This window comes from Anomalospiza imberbis, chromosome 13, assembly GCF_031753505.1.
Source record: "Anomalospiza imberbis isolate Cuckoo-Finch-1a 21T00152 chromosome 13, ASM3175350v1, whole genome shotgun sequence".
NCBI lineage: Eukaryota > Metazoa > Chordata > Aves > Passeriformes > Viduidae > Anomalospiza > Anomalospiza imberbis.
Window position 1 is genome coordinate 10,460,201 of NC_089693.1, and position 19,789 is coordinate 10,479,989.

The 19,789-nt window shown below is 38.9% G+C and overlaps 1 protein-coding gene and 1 long non-coding RNA gene across 3 annotated transcripts in view; one reads left to right on the plus strand and one right to left on the minus strand.

The window, feature by feature from the left end:
* LOC137481914 (uncharacterized) overlaps positions 1-19,789 on the plus strand; it is a 92,334-nt gene that overhangs the window by 63,745 nt on the left and 8,800 nt on the right. For both annotated transcript variants that reach the window (XR_011003756.1, XR_011003755.1), the window contains one exon: positions 10,946-11,016. This is a non-coding gene — a long non-coding RNA (uncharacterized lncRNA). The remainder of the gene's footprint in view (positions 1-10,945; positions 11,017-19,789) is intronic.
* GALK2 (galactokinase 2) overlaps positions 11,100-19,789 on the minus strand; it is a 46,601-nt gene continuing 37,911 nt past the window's right edge. Inside the window, exons 9-10 of the mRNA XM_068203883.1 lie at positions 18,342-18,543; positions 11,100-11,574 (exon numbers count right to left, since the gene is read on the minus strand). Of these exons, the coding sequence (XP_068059984.1) occupies positions 11,367-11,574; positions 18,342-18,543 (410 nt within the window). The 3' untranslated portion in view covers positions 11,100-11,366. The remainder of the gene's footprint in view (positions 11,575-18,341; positions 18,544-19,789) is intronic.

Here is a 19,789-nt window from a genome sequence, read left to right on the forward strand (position 1 = left end):
ATGCAAAAATGTAAAGCTTTTCTCACTGTTCTTCCAAACTTTTGTTTTCCTGTCTTGATAGTTTTGTACATCTGTATCTGCTTTATAACCTGTGGCTAAGATGTATTTACCCATTTAAGATCTGGCTTTGTCTTCATGGATGTCTGACAACTTTCTGTAAAACTGCAAGTTAGAACTCCTGCTTGTTTTTTTCAAGACCTTCAAGAAGTGAACAACTCTGCTTGTTTTTTAACAGCTTTTCTGAATGGACATGAGGGTACTGAAAATCTACATAAGATTATCAGCATGTTGTGCTTGCATACCATAGTTCCAGTAATAATTTTATTCCTTTGTTATTGTAAAAAGAATTCCAGGGGAAGCTTTAAAGCATAAGGCTTGCACTGCACTAAGTGCCACGTTTGTTTGTGGAGCACAGGAAAAATCACAGAGTCACAGAATGGTTTGGGTTGGAAGCAACCTGAAAGGCCATGCAGTTCCAACGCCCTGCCATGGGTAGGGACACCTCCTACCTACTCAAAGCTCCATCCAACCTGGCCTTGAACGCTTCTGGGATGGGGCATCCACAACCTCTCTGGGCAGCCTGTTCCAGTGCCTCACCAACCTTGCAGGAAAGAATTTATTCCTGTCCTCTAAACCTGCCCTCTCAGTTTTGAGCCATTGCCCTTTGTCCTGCCACTTTGTGTCTTTCTAAAAGGTTCATCTCCAGCTCTCCTGTAGCCCCTTTGGATACTGAAAGGCTTTGCACACATTTCTTCTTTACAGTTATTTTTCCCTTCATGGGCAGGTGGAGTGAGGACAGATAGACAGAAAGATATCAACCTTGTGAGACTGGATAAATACTACTCTTTACCACCATAGAAATTCAGGATTATTAACATCAGTCTGTCCACACACAGTCTTTAAAAAACATCTGAGACAGATATAAGCATCTGTATTTTATTGCCAGTGGTTTAGTGGATCAAATAACCTTCTTAGCACCATTTTTCATTAACCAATTCATTATCTATAGAGAAATCTCTTTGCATAGCATTTTGTCTAGAAAGAAAAAAAAACTGTGGAAAATGCACTAAGGAGAAATTTAGTTTATTAACAGTTCATTGGAAGGCTGATGTGCATCCTGAAGTACCAAGAAAATGCTATGTATGATTTTTATATTTTTGTTAGAAGAGGATTCAATTTACAAAAATCTACCTGAAGATAGGAAATATATGGCAGATAAATAAATAAGTGAATGTTGTGAACGTATAAATACTGTGCCAAAGGAATCCAAAGCCATAACAGAGGTTTGCTTTACATACTTCTGGTATTAAAATGATTATACCATGGGTAACGTGCTAACAAAAGCCATGATTCTGTCAATATTTATAAACTATAAATTACAGAGTTATATTCTGTCAAGCTATAAAATGCTTGACAGAATGCAGAGGATTATGGGGGGAAAACAACAATGCATGTAACTGAAGAAAAACTCAGCAACAAAGCGTTTCTTTTCTCTACTGATCTGGAAGTTGCAGCAATATTAGGTGTGATATATTTAAAAAACTAGGCAGAAAAGCCAGAGGTGAGCATCATCTTAAAGTTTGTTGTGTAGGTTGAACCATCAGAGGCTTTGAACAGTGCTGCATTTATGTTGAACATTTCCTTTTATAACTGGTATTTGTGCTGTTTTTTGGGGTTTTTTTGCATGTTTTACATGGGTTTTTTTCCAGTTTTCCTTTCTAACATATTTTAATTCTTTCAATGTTCACAAAAGGAAAATGTTTTTGCCAGAGATAAGAATCAATAAGATTATGGTAAGGCAATGATTGTAATAAACTGCAGCTTAATATGTGATACTCAAATTTAATTCTTGATAAAACTTTATCACACACCTTGATTCTTCTTAAATAGTTGTACACAAAAGTCAGCATCAATTTTTAAAATAACTCAGGCTTGCAGGTTTTTATGTTCCATACCTATTGTCATCTGCAGTTTTTCTCCTTGAAATGGAGAATGGTCTCCTGCAGCATATTAAATCATTGCCATCAATCTTTGCCAGAAATTCTGATCCCTTCTTATACTGGTACCACCACTAAGTAGTACAGTACTTCATTGTGGTGAAAAACAAAACTCTTAGTTTAAAAAAATCTCAATATAAATACTTTGTAATATGAATGTAGAATTTCTTAGTCCCTTCTGCTAGTCTTCTCAGTTTGATAATAGCCTTTATTGATATTTCTCCCATTTTTACAGCTCTCTTGTACCAGCTCAGAGTTGAATGCACCTCTGTGCTCCTCAGAATTCAGAGGCCAAAGTCCTTTATCTCTTACTTTCTTCATGCCCACAATACTGTGTCATACCCCTTGACTTGAAGAGTCATTGTTCTCTAATTTATAAACAATGATATCCTTTTGGACTCCTCAACCAACCTGTATTGTGTTTAGAAACCTTTCTTCAGAAGTTTTTGCCAAGGTGGTTTAAACCAGCTGGGGCAGGGAGGAGAAGAATGCATTACTCAAGTCTCACCCATTTATTTTGTTTCCTTTTTCTGCTATGATCCACAATAGCTGGGACAGTTTTCTCTTTTCTAGACTGAGACAGACCACAGTAATGCAGACAATCTCAGCAAGTGGTTTGCCTAAAAGACAGAAACTTAAAAATACAGAATAAAGGTTTGATTGGTTCCTCATCTTATTATCCTTTAACCTAACATATGATTTAAAATGTCTGAAGTGAGACTGCACTTCAGCTTGGTTACTTTATTTCTGTTAGATTTTGGGGAATAAGGCTGAATGAGAAACATAAATCAAACCTCCCAGAATGTAATGAAACTCCTATCTGGATTCTAGCTTTATATATGGACTTGGTTCTATTATGGCCCTGAATTATACTCTTTGGATCCAAACACCTATAAATCTTGAGGAAGCTTAGAGTATTTTCTGAATTTGGACATATTTCTACCTGGCATGTATCCTTCTGAATGAAGAAAGGACATATCTGTTGTGTGGTACAGATATTCAGAGCCCTTTGTTCTTTTTATCTTAAAACAAGGAGGTTTCACAAGCAAAGATTTGCTAATTAATTAAAATCTTTCCCTGACACATACAGAACTTCTTTGATTACAATGTTTTTGGAAGATTTAATGAAGACTTACTTGAGTTTCTCTGAAACCTTTTCTCAAGGGATTCTTAACATTTCAGTTTTCTGTATATTGAAGAATTTGCACTCAACACATTAAAGGAAAACCAGTTTGCCACTGCTTTTCAGCATATTCAGCATAGGGATGCCTCAGCTCGCTTGTAAAACCTCAGCAGCTTCTGTTACAACAGGACAGCCCATGTTCAGTGAATTCAGAGGTCAGTTTGTGTTATGGTAGTTTAACTTCACTGACTTCAACAAATTTCGCAACATCATATAGAAGAGTGGAAAACTTTTTTTTCCTCAACTTTCAGTGTGGCATTTTTATATTTGTCATTGTTTTTATGAACTTCACAAGGACAAATTGTAAAACTTGTTATTAGGCTGACTAATGGGATAAAAAGAAAATTTTAGACTTCTTGTGAAACTGATTATGTTTTTCTCAGCAGATTTTAGGTGACTATTCACATTATGAGCACAATTCTGTCTAAAAATAAGTTCTGTCCACTTTTTTATGGGTTTATTGAGAACAGAAATTTCCACACCATTCTCCCTTTAATGTGACCACAATGGGCAGTCATAATTTGTCCATTTATAAAAAAGAATAAAGTAGCAAATTGGCCACCATAAACTGTTAGTATATCCACTTTTGCTGACATGTTTATTGTAGTTTGCAATATGCATGATGTTGATTTTCAAAAATGTTCCATTTTCTTTTTTGAGAGTATTAATTATAAATTCATGAATCACAAAAAACAAGACTGTAATACAACTCAGGAGTTGGAAACACTACATAGCACTCATCTATGTAATCCTCAAAAAATGGGAATGTTGAAATTTTTCATAGTTTGAATAAGAGCCTAAAACCTTCTAGGCATCATACAGCTGAAGCTGAGCAGGTCAGATAGTTTTTTATGCATGTAGGCAGCTAATGAACACGTCAGGAAATGTTTAGAGAAAACCTAGAAAGGGACAAATATGTAAATTTCAGTGCCTCACCTGAAACCTTATATAGCATAGAATCTCATAAAATAAACATACATAAACTTCGCCTAAAGTCTGAAAGTATTTTTAATGTTTTGTTTTCAAAGGAAATTAACTTGACTCCAAAAAACACATCTAGGAATTAAAAATGGCCCCTAATGAACAGACAAAGGAATGAAAAAAGCAGAAGACTTTGCAGCCTTAAAAGTAGAGTTCAAAATATCATCCCTCTTACAAAATATTTCCTGAAAATAGGCTTGTGGAGCACAAAAGTCAATTCTGGAAACGCGAGAACTATGAAAGCAAGTCCAGTAGTCGGCACTTTCAAAAATAAATAAAACCATCAGGCAACAACTGTATGCTAATTGCATTTAAGAAATAAAAGACCACCTACATAGTAATAAAATAAATCTCATTAGTGGAGCTGAAGCAGATAGTTGAGATTCAAACTCTGCTAACCAAAACCTTTAGGCTGGCCAGAAGGAGCTTGTGAAGTCGCTGGGGTTTTCCTTGGGATGGGGGAGAGCCCTGCAGGCCCCTCGGTGCCGCTGTCTGAGCTCCAGAGCCTGGTGTGCATGTCCTGTCGTGGCTGTGCCCTCCCTGCAGAGCAGCCAAGCCCCTCGTTCTCGCTGCATGAGCACAGCTAAGGCAGGGAGAAAGGGCACCCAGCAAGGGGCTGGTAGCTGAGGGTGGTACTAAGAAATCCCACAAATCCTGACAGTGTTGTTCTGTCCAAAAAGATTCATTTATTTAACCATTTAATTTGTTTTATGAAAAATCAGCTTTAGGAAGGCATACCACTGCAATCTTATCATCAAGAAAGTTAAATATTTTATGACTTTTAGGCAGGACAATAAATTTTGAAGGTTTTCAGTAACAATAGCAAGAGGCCTGTAGGTCCAGCTCCTGAAACAGCTCCCAGAAACCATGCTATTCCCTCTAGAGGAAGTATTGAAAATCATTTGCAGCCAGTGACCCCTCTCTCCCCACTGGCCATCATCGGGTTATAGATCTTCAGAAACAAAAGCTGCCCAGGCCTTCACTCACTCTATCAAATGGTCTTCTGAAAATAAATGAAAAAAACAAAATGATTTTTAAAGTCAAGGCTATTCAAAGCTCCTCATCTATTTTGCTGCTGACATAGTCAGATTGGCTGTGGAAAGATTGCAGAGGAATTTGACTGGATATATTTGTAGGGCCAAGGCCTGACCATAACCAACTTGAAAAAAGCCCAATAGGTATTTTTTCCTTGACCTTTAACCCTTTGTCCCCAAATTTTTTCATTCACAGATAATATTTGGCTCTGACTAAGTTTATGATTCAGCTGTGGAGCTTTAACTTAATCTGACAGAAATTCTGTAAATCCTTGCTAGATGTTTTTGGTTCTGATTTTAGCTTCTGGTTTTGGTTAGACTTTTTAATTCAGCTATGAAAGTTAGAGCTTTATGTTCCTAAATAAAATTAGATTCAGCCCTTCATAAAAAACTTCTTATTCTTGGAGCTGCTATAGATGTTTAAAAGAGTTGCTCTGATTTTTAATTTTTTTTCCTTTCAAGTACAGGGTCTTGTCTGAATTCTCTTCTAGATCAAAGCCTGAAAAGGAAGGAGACAGGAAAGAATATTCCCAGGGAGAAAGTCAGTAGAAAGTGCTTCAGCATTTTATCAGAAAAATTTAATTCTGTCGACAATTGATCAGTAGAACACAATTAAAAAATCCTGCGCAATGTCAAAACAGCTCAGCCAACAGAAATAAATACTTGTATTTGTCACACAAGGCACAGATAAGAAACCAGAAAATGCAGAATAACATGAATAAAACCTTCCACCACATGGAATTTGGCAAAAAATAAGGTATTTAATAATATTCCTGAGGAATTGCTACAAGATCTTCATACAAACTTGCTTCAGTATCCCTTGAAAAATTAATTTGTATTTAAAAAAAAGAACCCCACACATCTGGCTTGATCATTGGCTGATAAAATATATTTTTATTCCCACCCCAAATCACACACAGCTTGGCTGGAAAGAAGACAGCTGCTTGGGCAGTAGTTGTGTTTAAGTCTGAAGTACATCTAATCTTCTATTGATTTATTTGATTCTCGTGTGCCAAGTGCAGAAAGTTGTGCTTTAGTGGGAAGATAATTTTTTTTTCCTTTTAATATTAATGTGTAATTTTGGCCAACAAAAAAAAAAAGGTTTAGGAGATTATAGCAGTTCTCAAAATGCATTAGACTTAAAATCCAATAAGTATATCCAGTGCTTTTGTATGAATCCTCCTCAGTTTGTTGCTTCTACCGGAAGCACTGCTATTGGAAATCAATCTCAAACATTTTAGTGATCAATTAATCCTGAAAGGTCCTTAATGTCTTCTCATCTGAAGCTTAAACATTTTTTACTTGTCTACAGTGTTTCCATTGCTAGGTCTGACACCTATGATGAATTTGGTGTGAGTGCCTTAAATTACTCCTGAGATTTCAGCATGTTAGCTCTATGTGCAAATTCTGTCTATTTGTTATTGTATTGGTTGAACTGTTAGCAGGGAGTATGGGCTGGTAAATCCACGTTATGCTGAAATCAGTGACCAAACCTGCAGAGGCTTCAGGGGCTCCAGAAAATGTTCACCCACAGGTTTAACTGGTCAAACAATTGTAGGAAAAACACGTGCTTAAGAAGCAGCGGTTGCCAGTGTAGCAGCTCCAGCTCTGCCCTGCTGTCCGGGGCAGGGCAGCACTGCAGTCCAGGGCACAGGAGGCTGCAGAGGAGCTGGCTGGGCACTGCCTGCCCTCGGCACAGTGACAGCTGCCTCTGCGAACCCAGGGCTGTCAGGGGAGGCTGTGGTCTGTCGTGTCGCAGAGAATCTCCACTACTTGTGACACACGTCCAAAAGCACAGGGCAGAGTACAAGAGATAAGATCAGTACCAGAATTAATCTCTTGTCTCTATTTTATGAGATATTGAATCTCAGAAGAGCATTTGATGAAAGAGCTGGCTGAACTGCAGAGCTGAGGGAGGACAGATGTGTCGGCAGCACTGCTTGGCAGTGCTTCCTCTGCCAGTTCTCTGTGCACTGGGAAAATCTGTCAAATCAGTGAGCAATTTGCAGTTAGTCTTACATTCCCCACTGTAGTCCTTTCTACACTGTGAACTAGTCTCTTATCAATACCTAGCCTTCAATCTCAATTTAATGTGCTGCATGATTCACAGCACAGGTTTCATGACATTGTCTTACCAGTCCAGTTTTCATGCTACTGGTACTTTTTAGTCTAAGTTCTTTTATAGGGATTGTTTTTTGTTGATGAACCTTATAATGACAAGAATCAGGGAGCACTACTTCAGTCCTGCCCAGAGCAACTATAATTTGCGAGGTATCTTTTTTAGAACAGGATACTCTTGTGAATGTTGTGTATCTTCAACTAGATCTAGTTGGGATTTTGCACACAAATAAGCTTCGTAGTTAGCTGAAAATGCAGATCTTTCACTTGACTGAAGCTGTAGTGCAGCAGTTGCTCCAACATATCAAGATGTTATTAGAGAGACACATGGACTCGGGGAGGAATTTTAGAAGGATTATACTGACTAAGTACTCAGCAGTTGCTAAAATAAAAGTTGGCATTCAGATCATATTAACTAGAAACCAATATTCCCGAAAATGTTATGTAAGTAATTATTATATATCAGGTTGCCATATGTCTGTGTGTGTGCTGTGTCCAAGACAGCAAACGTCAAATGCACGGTCGTGGTCCCCTCCCGTTGAGTGAATGATAAAATTGCTCTTGTGCTATTTCAGAGGATGAGCATGTTCCTGTGTAAGAGACACAGTCAGCAAATGCAGTGATGAAGACATACATGTCAGTGGGATTACCATAATACAGGGTATTAATATGGCACCAGGCAATGCTGCACCCAGATGTCTAACAGTGTCTCCATTCCAGATCCTTTTTGGAAATGTTTAGAGCCCATTTACTGCACACTAAGATTAAACTCCTGATTGAATGAATTACAGTCAGGCCTTAAGATAAAATTACACTCCATGGATAATCATAGCTTGTGCTAACCTTTATTGGGTGCAGGGGGTAACATAGTGACAAAGGATGAGGAAACGCCTGAGGCACTTAAAGGCTAAGGCGAGAAGGAATTAATAGTAAGAGCAGTTGTTCCCTGGGTACCAAACCCCCTGAGCTGGAGGAGAGGGACAGGGATCAGAGTGAAGCACCTGTAATCCAAGGGGAGATTGTCAGTGACTTCGCTGTCACTTGATATCAACACTCACAAGTCTCTGGGGCTGGATGGATCCACCCTAGGGAACCAAGACCTGGTGGAAGTGCTCACTGAGCCACTTTCCATCACTGATCAGCAGTTTCACCACAGGGGGTTTAGATTGGATATTCAGAAAAAGTTCTTCATGGCAAGGATTGTCAAGCACTGGAACAGGCTGCCCATCCTTGGAGGGATTTAAAAGATGTGTTGATGTGGCACCTGGGGACAGGGTTTGTGGTGCACTTGTCAGTGCTGGCTTAACGGTTGGAATTGATGGTCTTAGAGGTCTTTTGCAACCTAAATTCTATGATCTGATTTACCAATCAGCATTACGCTAGCTAAAGAAGAGATTTTTAAAAGGTAGTCAGGAAAAGCTACTAAAAATACAGACTTGGAAGGTCTTGCTTAGGCAATATGCTTATGAGCTTCTGCTCTAGACTTAGACATTTTCATCAAAATTTTCTTCCTTTACTGTTAGAGATACTTGTAATATCTTTGCCCCTTGTCATTCTCATGCTCTGATCATTGGGGAGTTTTACCATTATGTAGAAACATGTCGTTAAAGGTTTAAAAAGCAAGCAAAAAACCCCAAAACACTTTTTTTGGTTTGTTTAAAAAGAAACATTTACTTCCTATATATAGTCAGTAAATAAAAATGCCTGAGTGCCCTTTATCTGTAAATAGTTTGAATTCTGTAGGTTTTTCCATGAAAGTTAGGTCTAAATTTTTCTGGGAAAGAGATTCCTCAGAAGTTTAGAACTTTTGGTTTTTTCCTTTTATATCTGGTTTCCTTTGTTTATGACCATATAATTTATAATATTCATTGTCAGAAAATTTTTGAAATTTACTGCAGTCTGCATGTTGTGGAGAAGATTCTATGACTTCGTGTGTGATGCTCAACTTAAAAAAGAAGAAAAAATCCCCATAATATATTTTTATTCTGCTCATATGCTGATTACTGTTTCCATGAATCCAGCTGAACTAAAGTTCTATACAAATATCTTAATGAAAGGACTGGTATTTACTGTATTCTACTCCATTTTTATGACAGGATAATAAATAGGAACTCACTGGAGTAAGCTCAGGATTATATTTCATTAGGCAGTTGGTAACAAAGCAATAGTAATATTTTCTTCAAAATATCTGTGGTTATCTTAAACATTGTTGAAGATACCTGGTTTTTTTTACTTTTTGGGGTCCTATATTTACAGGTTTATTTGAATGCACAGTAAATCTACTACATTAAAATGGTTTACAAGATATTAAATTTCAAAGATGGCAATAGGGAATGTTTAAGATTAGCCCATTCTATAATTCTGCCAATTGTTCAGAACTGTGTTCCCTCTCCTTTGCTTTCCCTTCTCACATGCGTCCTTGTAACTGCCCTCCCTAAGAATCATCTTTTCATTTCCCCACCTTGTGCCCAGAGCCTATGCTTTTCCTCTTGAGTGTTTGATTTGCTTGACCCAAGCACTCTGTTCCACTTTTCCTGGTTGTCAGAAATAAGAGATCTTCTCTACTGATATTACTGCTATGACATTCCCCTCGGAGGTTCCTGAAAAGATCTGGTAGTTTGCATTGGCTGTCGTTCATCTGCTGTGCTCAGATTTGGCAGAGTTTTCTCACAGAATTAGGAGCTTCTGAGAATTTGGGTTTGGCCTGAATTAGCATGGGTAATGTACAGAAAATCTGAGAGATCTCTAATTTGATGCAGACTTCTGGACATTAACTTGTGCTTAGCATCACAAAAACGTGCCCAGGGCCAGCTCTTGCTGTGTCTTTTATGGCTGCAAGGGCTGTGACACAACCAAATCTTCTCTTTGGTTTTCTTTGGAGAGAGCAGAGAAGTGGAAGTTTGTGCAAGAGAGAGGCCACAGGAGCCTGACTTTCCCCTTGGGAGCAGGGTTAGGACATCTTTGGGGGATCCTGATGTACAGTCCTCTTTCTGCAATCACAACTACTTCTCCTGCTGAGGAGGCAGGTTATGAACTGTGGGTCAGTACTGCCACAGCAGTTATAGGAGATGGCAGGAGCAGACAGTGGTAGCAAGGTCACAATTTGTCAGTAATGTCAATGACATTTTCCCTTGGTCCTGCCTAGAACTTAGTACATCTGAGTAAATGCTCTCAATAATTATTCCTTATACATTTTAATTGTTTTTTTTTTACATGGTCAGTGGATCATATTTAGTCCTTTATAATAGTTTTGCATAAAATGAAAATGTTCTATGATGTAGACGCACAGCTGGGACTCAAGCATGAGAGTATAGTGTTTGGATAACTCAAAATGCAACTTTGCTTCATTATTTGCTCCATTCACTTAAGTTATTGTATCATACAGCTCATGAATAGCATTCATTTTTGTTGAAACTTTCATACCTGCACAAAGATACCTAAGAAATATCTCTAGGAGAAAAGTTGTCCTACTTAACACAATGTATTCCTAATGCTTGGCCTGCAGTGCTCCTCCAATATTATTATTAATTACAACAGTAATTATCCTACTTGTGGAGAGTAGAAAACTTCAAATGTTTAGCAAGGTCCTTCCAATTTTTTGAATTCTTCAGTTTAATCTTTCTTTTTTACAGAACACTCCAAACAAAACAATGTCCAGGACCTGAAGAGAAAAAGCACTGAACAGCCCTGCAAACACTGTGAGGTACTCTCCTTCCACTGAGGCAGCTCATTTCACACCTCATCTCTCTTTTAATACAGTAAAGGGAAAAGAAGAGAGAGACACTGTAAAAAATCATCATCTTTATTTCAATTTCAGTTTTCCCTGTCAATTTGTTTTAGTAAATCAATATTTATACTGAAAGATATATTTAATATGGGGAAAAAAGACTTATAATCAAAGAGTTTTATTTTAATTGCTTCTTCAGAAATACATTTTGATAATAGCAACTTCTCATTACATTACAAACCAGAAAAAGCATTCATGTACTGTGGCATGGGACATACTGCCAGTTCTACATGCTCTACATAGTTTCTTTAAAATTTTTACGTTCTTTAGGCCTCAACAAAAACCAAAGCTCCTCTTCCAGGTTTGGTAGCAAACAGACTATTATTCTCCACTGCTAACCTTTGGCCATCCGTTTGGTAATAAGCTTTTTTTACATTTTTTAGGAAAGTGTTCAGCTTGTCAGTAGGCACCATTGACACAGTGCAGCCACCCCATCCAGCTCCAGTCAGACGTGACCCAATGGCCCCAAATTGCCTAAAAGAAAATAACAGGGGAAAAAATCATGTAAAATATACCAAAAAGAGGTACTGTGTAATATATAAAATTTTACTAGAAAACTCAGATGTGTTTTGGGTATTCCCATATCATCAGGCTTTTCTGATGTTCACTTGCTTGTATGTAATACTACAGCAATTTGCAGTTACCCTTTTGGACCAAAGGAAAGTGCTGATGCCTTAAACTGCAATATAGTAATTTCTGTCAGTTCCAAAAGTCCCCCTGTTTTCTAAAGCTTCAGCATCAGCTGTTTTTAGGATCACAGCACAGCTGAGATGAAGAAAGCAGGAGAAGAAAGGAATTGTGTTAGCAACATTCATAAGACATCAGAAGTGAAAACAGAAATACATGACAAAAATAACAAAAGAGGGTTCATAAACTAATTGCACAGGATGTAGGCATGCAAGCCATTTTCTAATGTGGCAAAGACAAATAGCTCTATTCTTCCAGGACAGATCTAAACCATGCTGAAGATTCACAGGCTTCTGCAGGACTGCTGAGTGTGCCAGTCAAGAAAAGGAGAGTTCAGAGACTCTCAAAAAGTCATAGAGTCACTGCACTATATATAAATAAACTACATAAACTTCTGTTTATGCTGAATGGACATAGCTGGGTATCTCTCTTTAGAGGAACCTCATGAACTTAAGACTGACAGCAGTAGAGGTAAAATATAAATGTAGTCCCAAAGAAAAAAAATACTCTTAATGAGGAGTGTGAACAGAAAGAACAATGACAAATAAATGACATGCAAAATATAAACCATTCCCAGCCTCAAGATACTGGCCTGCTAACAATGTCCTAGAGCAAATCCCATGCTGTTACACTGCAAGACTCAGATGCCATCTCATTAGAATTTAGAATTGTTTTCAATAGTTTGCTTACCTGAGTTCCTGATCTTTACTTGGAAAAAGACCATGTAATAAGTTACTTTGGGGCTTTTCTAACCTAGTGAGAACAGAACCAGTCAGATTTAGAAAACTCATCTGAAATCTTATTCCTGTGGGAGATCTAATCTGACTTACAAACAAATACTTTTGATGTGTTTCCAATAGCTATGCACAGAGAGATTCACCAGCCCTAGAATATGTTAGAGGGAGAGACAACATCATGTGAATAGCATTGGAAAATGACAGCTCATTTGGAGTGGGCTGTTGTAATTTTTCATGTGTGCATTTTATGTTAAATGAATCTGGTGTAGTGCTGGGTTAGTAGAGGTTTAGGTCATATTTCAAGCAAGTACTTGCATATGTGTTTGATTCTAAACACACATCTCTTCTTGAACAGAAACACTTTCTTCAGTGTGTCTGTGTGGTGCCACCCTTCATATTGACTCGATTTTATGTTCATTCTGCATTTCCTGTTGGTGTTTTATTTTACTTATTGTTATTCCTGTAAGCCACTCATTCTCTGATGCAATTTTAGTAGATTTTAGTCCATGGAGCAACCTCCTAAAATGAGCAGGATCCAATCCAGTAACAGTTACGAAAAATAAGGATATTCCCATTGACTTTATAAGGCCCAATCCACTTTTCAGAATCCGTTAAATCAACTGTCTGTACTCATTTTGTCTGTTACCTCAGACAGAACTTCATATTTCAGATGGTGTCTGGCTTTTATTTTGGTAGGCAACTGAAATCCCTTCAGAATTGTTCTGAACCTTTTATTGATTTCATAATTCTCTGTGGTCATGCTCATGCCTCATTTTTACTGAGTCATTTTCGAATACTTAGTTGAAATAAAGCATAAAGTAGACAGAAAATATGCCAGTTGCAGAGCTGAAGTCACTGTGTTTCAAAATTCTGTGGCTTAACAGTGTTAAATGTGGTGCTAGCAGCCACCTGGGGCTGCTGAGGAAGCTGATGGGCAGTGCTGAAAACTGGGTACCTGGTATTGCATGGATCCAGGAGGCAGCACCTAATTCTGTGTCTGCAGGAGATGTGGTGCCTGGGATGTACCTAGATCAAACACAAGGAAGTTGTCTTTGGAACAGGTCTGAAACTGCCTCATTAAAGTTTTAATCAGTTCAGTACTAAGCTGGTAAAGTGGGATTCCTGGCCAGACACTCCTCTTTGCATTGGGATCTTTTTGAAGAGGAGTCTGAGCAGACAGTCCTGTGGATGGCGAGGTGTGGATTTCATGTGTGGGAAAGGCCTCGTGCTGCTGGGCTGTGCTGCAGCATGGAGACAGGGAAGGCAGAGAGGAGGATAAAGTGTCTGGAGTCCAGTGCTGGGGGCACTCAGCTCCCAGTCCCAGGTTCTGGTCTTTGCTTCTGGAAATGTTTATGTATCTTGTTCCAGTCTTCACTGGACACAAATAGAATTAGCTTATGGGGTTGTTAATGAGTACAAATATGAGTAAAAATATGTTAATGAGTAAAAATATGCAGCAAAGGAAAGAAGACTAGAAGAATAAAAGAATAAAAGGAGGGAGTAAAAATGGAAACCCCATAGTTTGGTATATGGAAACAGTAGGCAAGACATGGTAGTAGTCCATTTTAAAAATAACTGTGCTTTTAAGAGGTAAAACATCCCTAGAGCAATATTGTTAATTTGAAATACTTAAAATTATGAAGTAGGTTTTCAGGAAGCATAGAGTTAACATGGTAAGATTTAAATATATAATTGGGGAGGATTGCACTTATTCTGCTTTGTAATTTAGTTTGCATTTGAATAGCATCTTTAAGCGTTTCTGGCTTTGTTGAAATTTCAAATTATGCTATGATTGCAGGTTCTGCAGCTTTATGTAAATCATCACTGGAAGTGGTAAGAGTCTTGATAAAATGCAGAATTGTGTTGGCTATCATAATGTACCAGGATGTAATGTACAATCTGTATCTTTTAAAAGTGGTCAGAGAGGATTCATCAGTCTGTCATGTAAGAGGCATGGCTGGGAACACAAAATTTATCAGGATTTATAGCACCAAAAGGAGGAGAATAAGAAAATGAAAGTAAGTTATGTGCAACACTAAGGACTGAGAGATTTTCAAGAGTACCTAACTTACTCAGGAGCTCAAATCCAAATTTTTTTCCTTAGTTGTTTAGTAAATCTGCTGTGTTACCTGCTTTAGAAGGCTAACAGGTAAACCAGCTACTAAGAGCATGAGGAGGATTAGAGAAAGCACAAGTCTTCAATCTTTGCAAAATGAAAAAAAACAACTGACCTCCTCGTGGTTACAGTTTTCAGCACTACAAACCACAGCAAGTATGGATCCCTTTCTTTCTTGGCAGAGCTTATACAGTAAAACATAAAGATCTAGGCAAAAGAGAAAACATCTGGATATGCAGATTATTCTTCACAGTTTAAACCTTGTAAGGAGAGAGCAGCAGTAGACTCAGGCAATTCTGTGGAATGTATTTTTGGAAAAGCTTTTGAAAGTTACAGGGCAGCTGTATATCATCGTGAGTAAAGAATGTAATTTATGTAGTTCCTGACCATTTCTATAATCACATCAGCCAAGTCTTCCTGGAGTGACTAGTGATTTTATGTTCTTTAGGTTTTTTTAATGTACAACTTAAGAAAAGTTAAGACTTATTTTCCAAAAATCAGATGCTGGCTTAAGCTGCATTCACCCAGAAGAGCTATACACTTTTAGAAATCTAATTACTGAATCAGAAAAAGATTTAATACTAAACTTCTAGAGAAGAAAGCTGCATTTCTTAGGAAATATTCTTGATGGGACAAGACTGCAAAGAATAATGAACAAACAATTTACTTTTTTTCTGTGCAAAGAATACAATAAAAAAAACCCAGACAAAATAATTTTAATATATATATATTTGAAATCATTCCATGTGAATGACACTCCACTGTGGTACTTAGCTCTGCCCATCATATACTGTGGGCTCTTCTGCTGGTAAATCAGAAATCTGATGTAACGTGGGCACACACATCACTTTTTTCCTTTAGTATTTATATTTTGCTCCCTGGAACTGAAATGCTCAGATGAATTTTAATTTAATTTAGGAAAATCCTAACTGCTGCTTTCCTTTTGGTGCTGTGGCTGTGCTCCTGCCTGCCAGGCAGTGTCCCCCTGCCTGAGCTGGCTGGAGCTGTGTTGCCATGGAAGCACAGAGCTCAGCACAAATGGGGAACACAATTTCCATTCCCCTGCAGAGCTTCCTGCTGCCAGAGGCTGTCACTGCCATCCTTGCAGCTTTACTGGAATGTGGCACAGGTAACTCCACACTGCAGAGCACATCTGGCCAGGTTGTACCTGCTTGTTTTCCTCTGCACAGGGCAGGACAGTTTCCTCCCAGCTTTTCTGAGAACAGGCCCTGTCAGAATGGGTTCCTCAGGTCTGCAAAGTGCATTCAGTGGATGCTACTGACTGAGGCAGCAGCTCTGGGCAGTTACTGTACCTAAAGCAATGCAGATGTTAATTTAAGGCTCCTGTCCTGCCAGTGGTGCCTCAGAACAGGCAGTGCCAATGCCTTCACAGGATCAAGACTTCGTTGCCCAAGATCCTTGGTAATTCAGTAGAGCTCAGTTTCTGTTTTCAGCTGACCCTGGAGAAGGTTCTCCCCTCTCACACAGATCAGCAGTTCCCTTTGAGCAGCTGGGATAACTCTGGTGGAACTGCCCTGCTGAGTGACTGTCACAGCTTACTGTATGATGTGGTCACTATGTGATACAATAAACTGAACACAGCCTGGGAGTTACACCCTGGACTGGGTCCCAGGAGAAGAATCAAAACTTGTTCTGCTCAGTTGCTATCAGTCTGTCCAGTGGCTATCAGGCTGCTTTGTGTTTTAGCACAAAACAGCACATGTATACCACTTGCAAAATAATTGTGAATGTCCAGAAGTCTTCTGTTCAGTTTTTAGGTTTGTAGCTTTCTGCCTCAGAGGCCATTCCATCTTGTCTGCAGAAGAAATCAAACTCACCTAAATAATCATGTTTTGTACTCTATTGATTTACAAACCTGATAAATGGGTACTGCAACTTAAAAAACCCATGAGTGCACAAGAAAATGCATATGGTAAATTGCATGCTTGTAAAATTAATCTTTTCATTCTAAGCCAGACTAATTTCTCAGTTAATTGAAAAAAAAAAAGCTGGTAAAGGTGGTAAGGTATTAATTATTTTTTTTTTTTTTAACTTCAAATTGAAACGGTTTATTTTCTTCAAGACTGAAAAAATGTAGAGAGAGGATGGGATATCTGCTTCTAAAAGACAGTGAACAACATTTCTTGACCCAGGCCTGCAAACACTTGTATCACCCCACATTTCCCTTCTGGCAGGGCAGTAATGCTCTGGCTTAGGGTACTTTCCCAAACTAAGCACACCCTTCTCCAAGGAGAGAAAGAACAACTAGGGGCACAAGTTAGGAGGGTGGCATCACCAGGGGGCCATTATGAGACTGTGGGGAGCAGGTGGGACAGGGTGGCTGGAGCAGAGGCAGGGATGGAGTAGAGGTGGGACAGCCCAGCTGGGCAACTGTTTATTTCACACATCCACTGTTAAAATGATCACCAACCACTAAATTCCTTCTATAGGCACTGAATTTAGATCAAAGTTAGCATCAGGTGTCTGTCCTGTGATCAAAAATACCAGAAAAAGAGAAATTAAGAAGGACTGAAATGTGTACATTGTTTGATGCTGACCCTGTGGGAAGGATGAAATGCTGTGTAGGATGTGAGTACTAAGGGCTTGTTTTTACTTTGTGGATTAACACACTATTGCACCAGATCTCATCATCCCCTGTAGCCGAGCCATGGAAACATCAGCCTGATACCACAACAACCTGTGTGTGGGAGAAGAGAAGGGACAAAATGACGCTCAGGGAATGTTCTTTGGAATTGAGATTGTTTCCTCATGACCAAACTGAGTTAGGAAGGAATCACAGCTGAAAGATTAATGCTGGGGCAGAGATGGGGACTTAATTATATGTGGAAAGCTAGGACAGCACAGAGAGAAGCAGAGTGCCAGCCCCTGTAACAGCACATTTATTTCTTAAACAGTGAAATGCAGTCCAAACTATCTGATACTCCAGATAACTTATTTTTAATTGAAAAAAATGCAAATGGCGTTTCACTACATTTCATTTTAATTCCAAGACAACCTAAGATTGTAGAACAGCTTGTTTATGTCCTGGAACTCCTGTGGCAGCAGTACTGAAATGGTTAAGAAACATGAAAAAGGTAGATTTAGATTAGATATTGGAAAGAAATTCTTTCACATGAGAGTTGTGAGGCACAGGAATAGGTTGACCAGAGAAACTGTGGATGCCCCATCCCTGACAGTGTTCAAGGCCAGTTTGGATGGGGCTCTGAGCAGTCTGGTCTGGTGCAAGGTGTCTCTTCCCATGGCAGGGGAGTTGGAATATGATGATCTTTAAGGTCCCTTCCAACCTAAACCATTCTATGGCGCTATAATTCTAAAAAATAGAGAAAAAGTAACAGTTTGGATAGAACAAGTAAGATGATGTTTTAAGAAAACCACTTATGACTTCTTCTGCAACTTAAAAATGAGTAGCCAGCAGTCTAGCGTAACACTTGTGACGATGAGTCAGTCCAAAAGCAAAATCTGTAATAAAGCCATAAACCGTAGCTTTCATCTGAAAGTATTACACAGATGTCAGCAGGGAAACAATTGACCGTGTAATGTCCCTGCAGGAGATTAATTTTGTAAGAAGAGACAAGAATACTTTCATTTTAAGATTGCAATAGCCAAGGATGTCATGTTTTCTCCTCAATTCGAACCGTATTCTCTACAGACAATTACTCTTCCTTGTGGTCAGAACTTACAGGCAGATGTCGACCAGGCGGTCCAGTTCAGGACAGCTGCACTCATACATCTCCCTGCAGCTGATATGGCTCTGCTTCATTAATTCTCCCAGCAGCTGGAGTGCGTTGGCAGGTGCTTCGCTGCAAATCTTCTGAAATTCTAGCACTCTGGCAGCCTCACTGTACACGTGCTTTGCACGCTGGTATAACTTAAAGGTGGAAACTACACAAAAAGAAAACTGCATCATTATTTCCTACAGAAGGGACATACAAAAACGTAACAGAATTGTGGGTTTTTAGCAAATTATCCTTTATATGAGAACTCTCTAGGCTGAGAGTCTTCTGCAAAAGTTCACCTACATCTTTTTTAAAAGCCCTAATAAAAATAATGTTTAGAGGTTATCAAAATGCAATGTTCACATCTTTTTTCACTTTGACAGCTTCATGCATATGCTCTGGTTATTTCCTGTGCCATTGAACAGGCTCAGTCTCTCCTCTTACTTTGCAGAGGCAAGGCAGAAGCTTAAGGGTTGGCATTGACAGCATTAGGGCATTAATATAAAGCTTTCAGATTTTCAAATAGCAGTAGAACAGAGGCAGAATAGCAGCAGAACACCTGGAGGGTCCCCAGGGCCCTGCAGGCAGCTGTCAGCCAGCACCTGCTGGCCCAGGGCCTTGTGTGTGGCTGCTCCAGGCCAAATCTGCAGCAGTTATGGAACTGTGCAGATGGACCTTTGCTTGAAAGAAAACAACCACCAAACCACAAAAAACACCACCCAATTTTTTTTTCTTTTCTCAACAATGCAGGCTCACTGTAACTGTAGTTAATACTGGATTAAAGGTACAGTGAAGAGAACAGGTGCTTTCACTTTGGTTTTCAGGGTTTATTTTTGGTACAGGTACACTTTATTTTAGTACACTTGCCAAAGTGTTAGTGCTGCCTGTGTGGATGGGAAGAGATGCCAAGCCCAGACAGGTACTGATTAGTACTGACCTACTAAGATCAAAGACTAGTGCAAGGATTTTGCCTGAATTTTTTCTATTGTGCCATTAAAAACCAGTTCTGCTGGGAAGGGTCAGGGGCGTGTCCAAACCTTTGTGGTTGTCAGCATACAGACCTCCATCAAGCCTGAATAATGGGGCATAAAAGGAAGGAGATGGCTGTGGTTAAAGACACCACACACCACCCATATTTACAGGAAGGTTTGGTTTGCAACTAATATCTGAGAATTGATCTGCTGTTCCCAAGCTTGTGCTGTAGTTCATTGTTTTCCTCTCCCAATATAGTTCTGTTTGCTTTAATACCATGGCTACTATTTAGGAAGAATTGTTCACCAGAAGCATGCATGACATAATTTAATTTATGACTAAATTGGTTTGTGTGAGCTGTTTGGGTGGTAAATATTAATGGACTTAAACCTCTATATGGAGCACCTACTGCACTGTTTCCTTATTTTAGCACAGCAAAG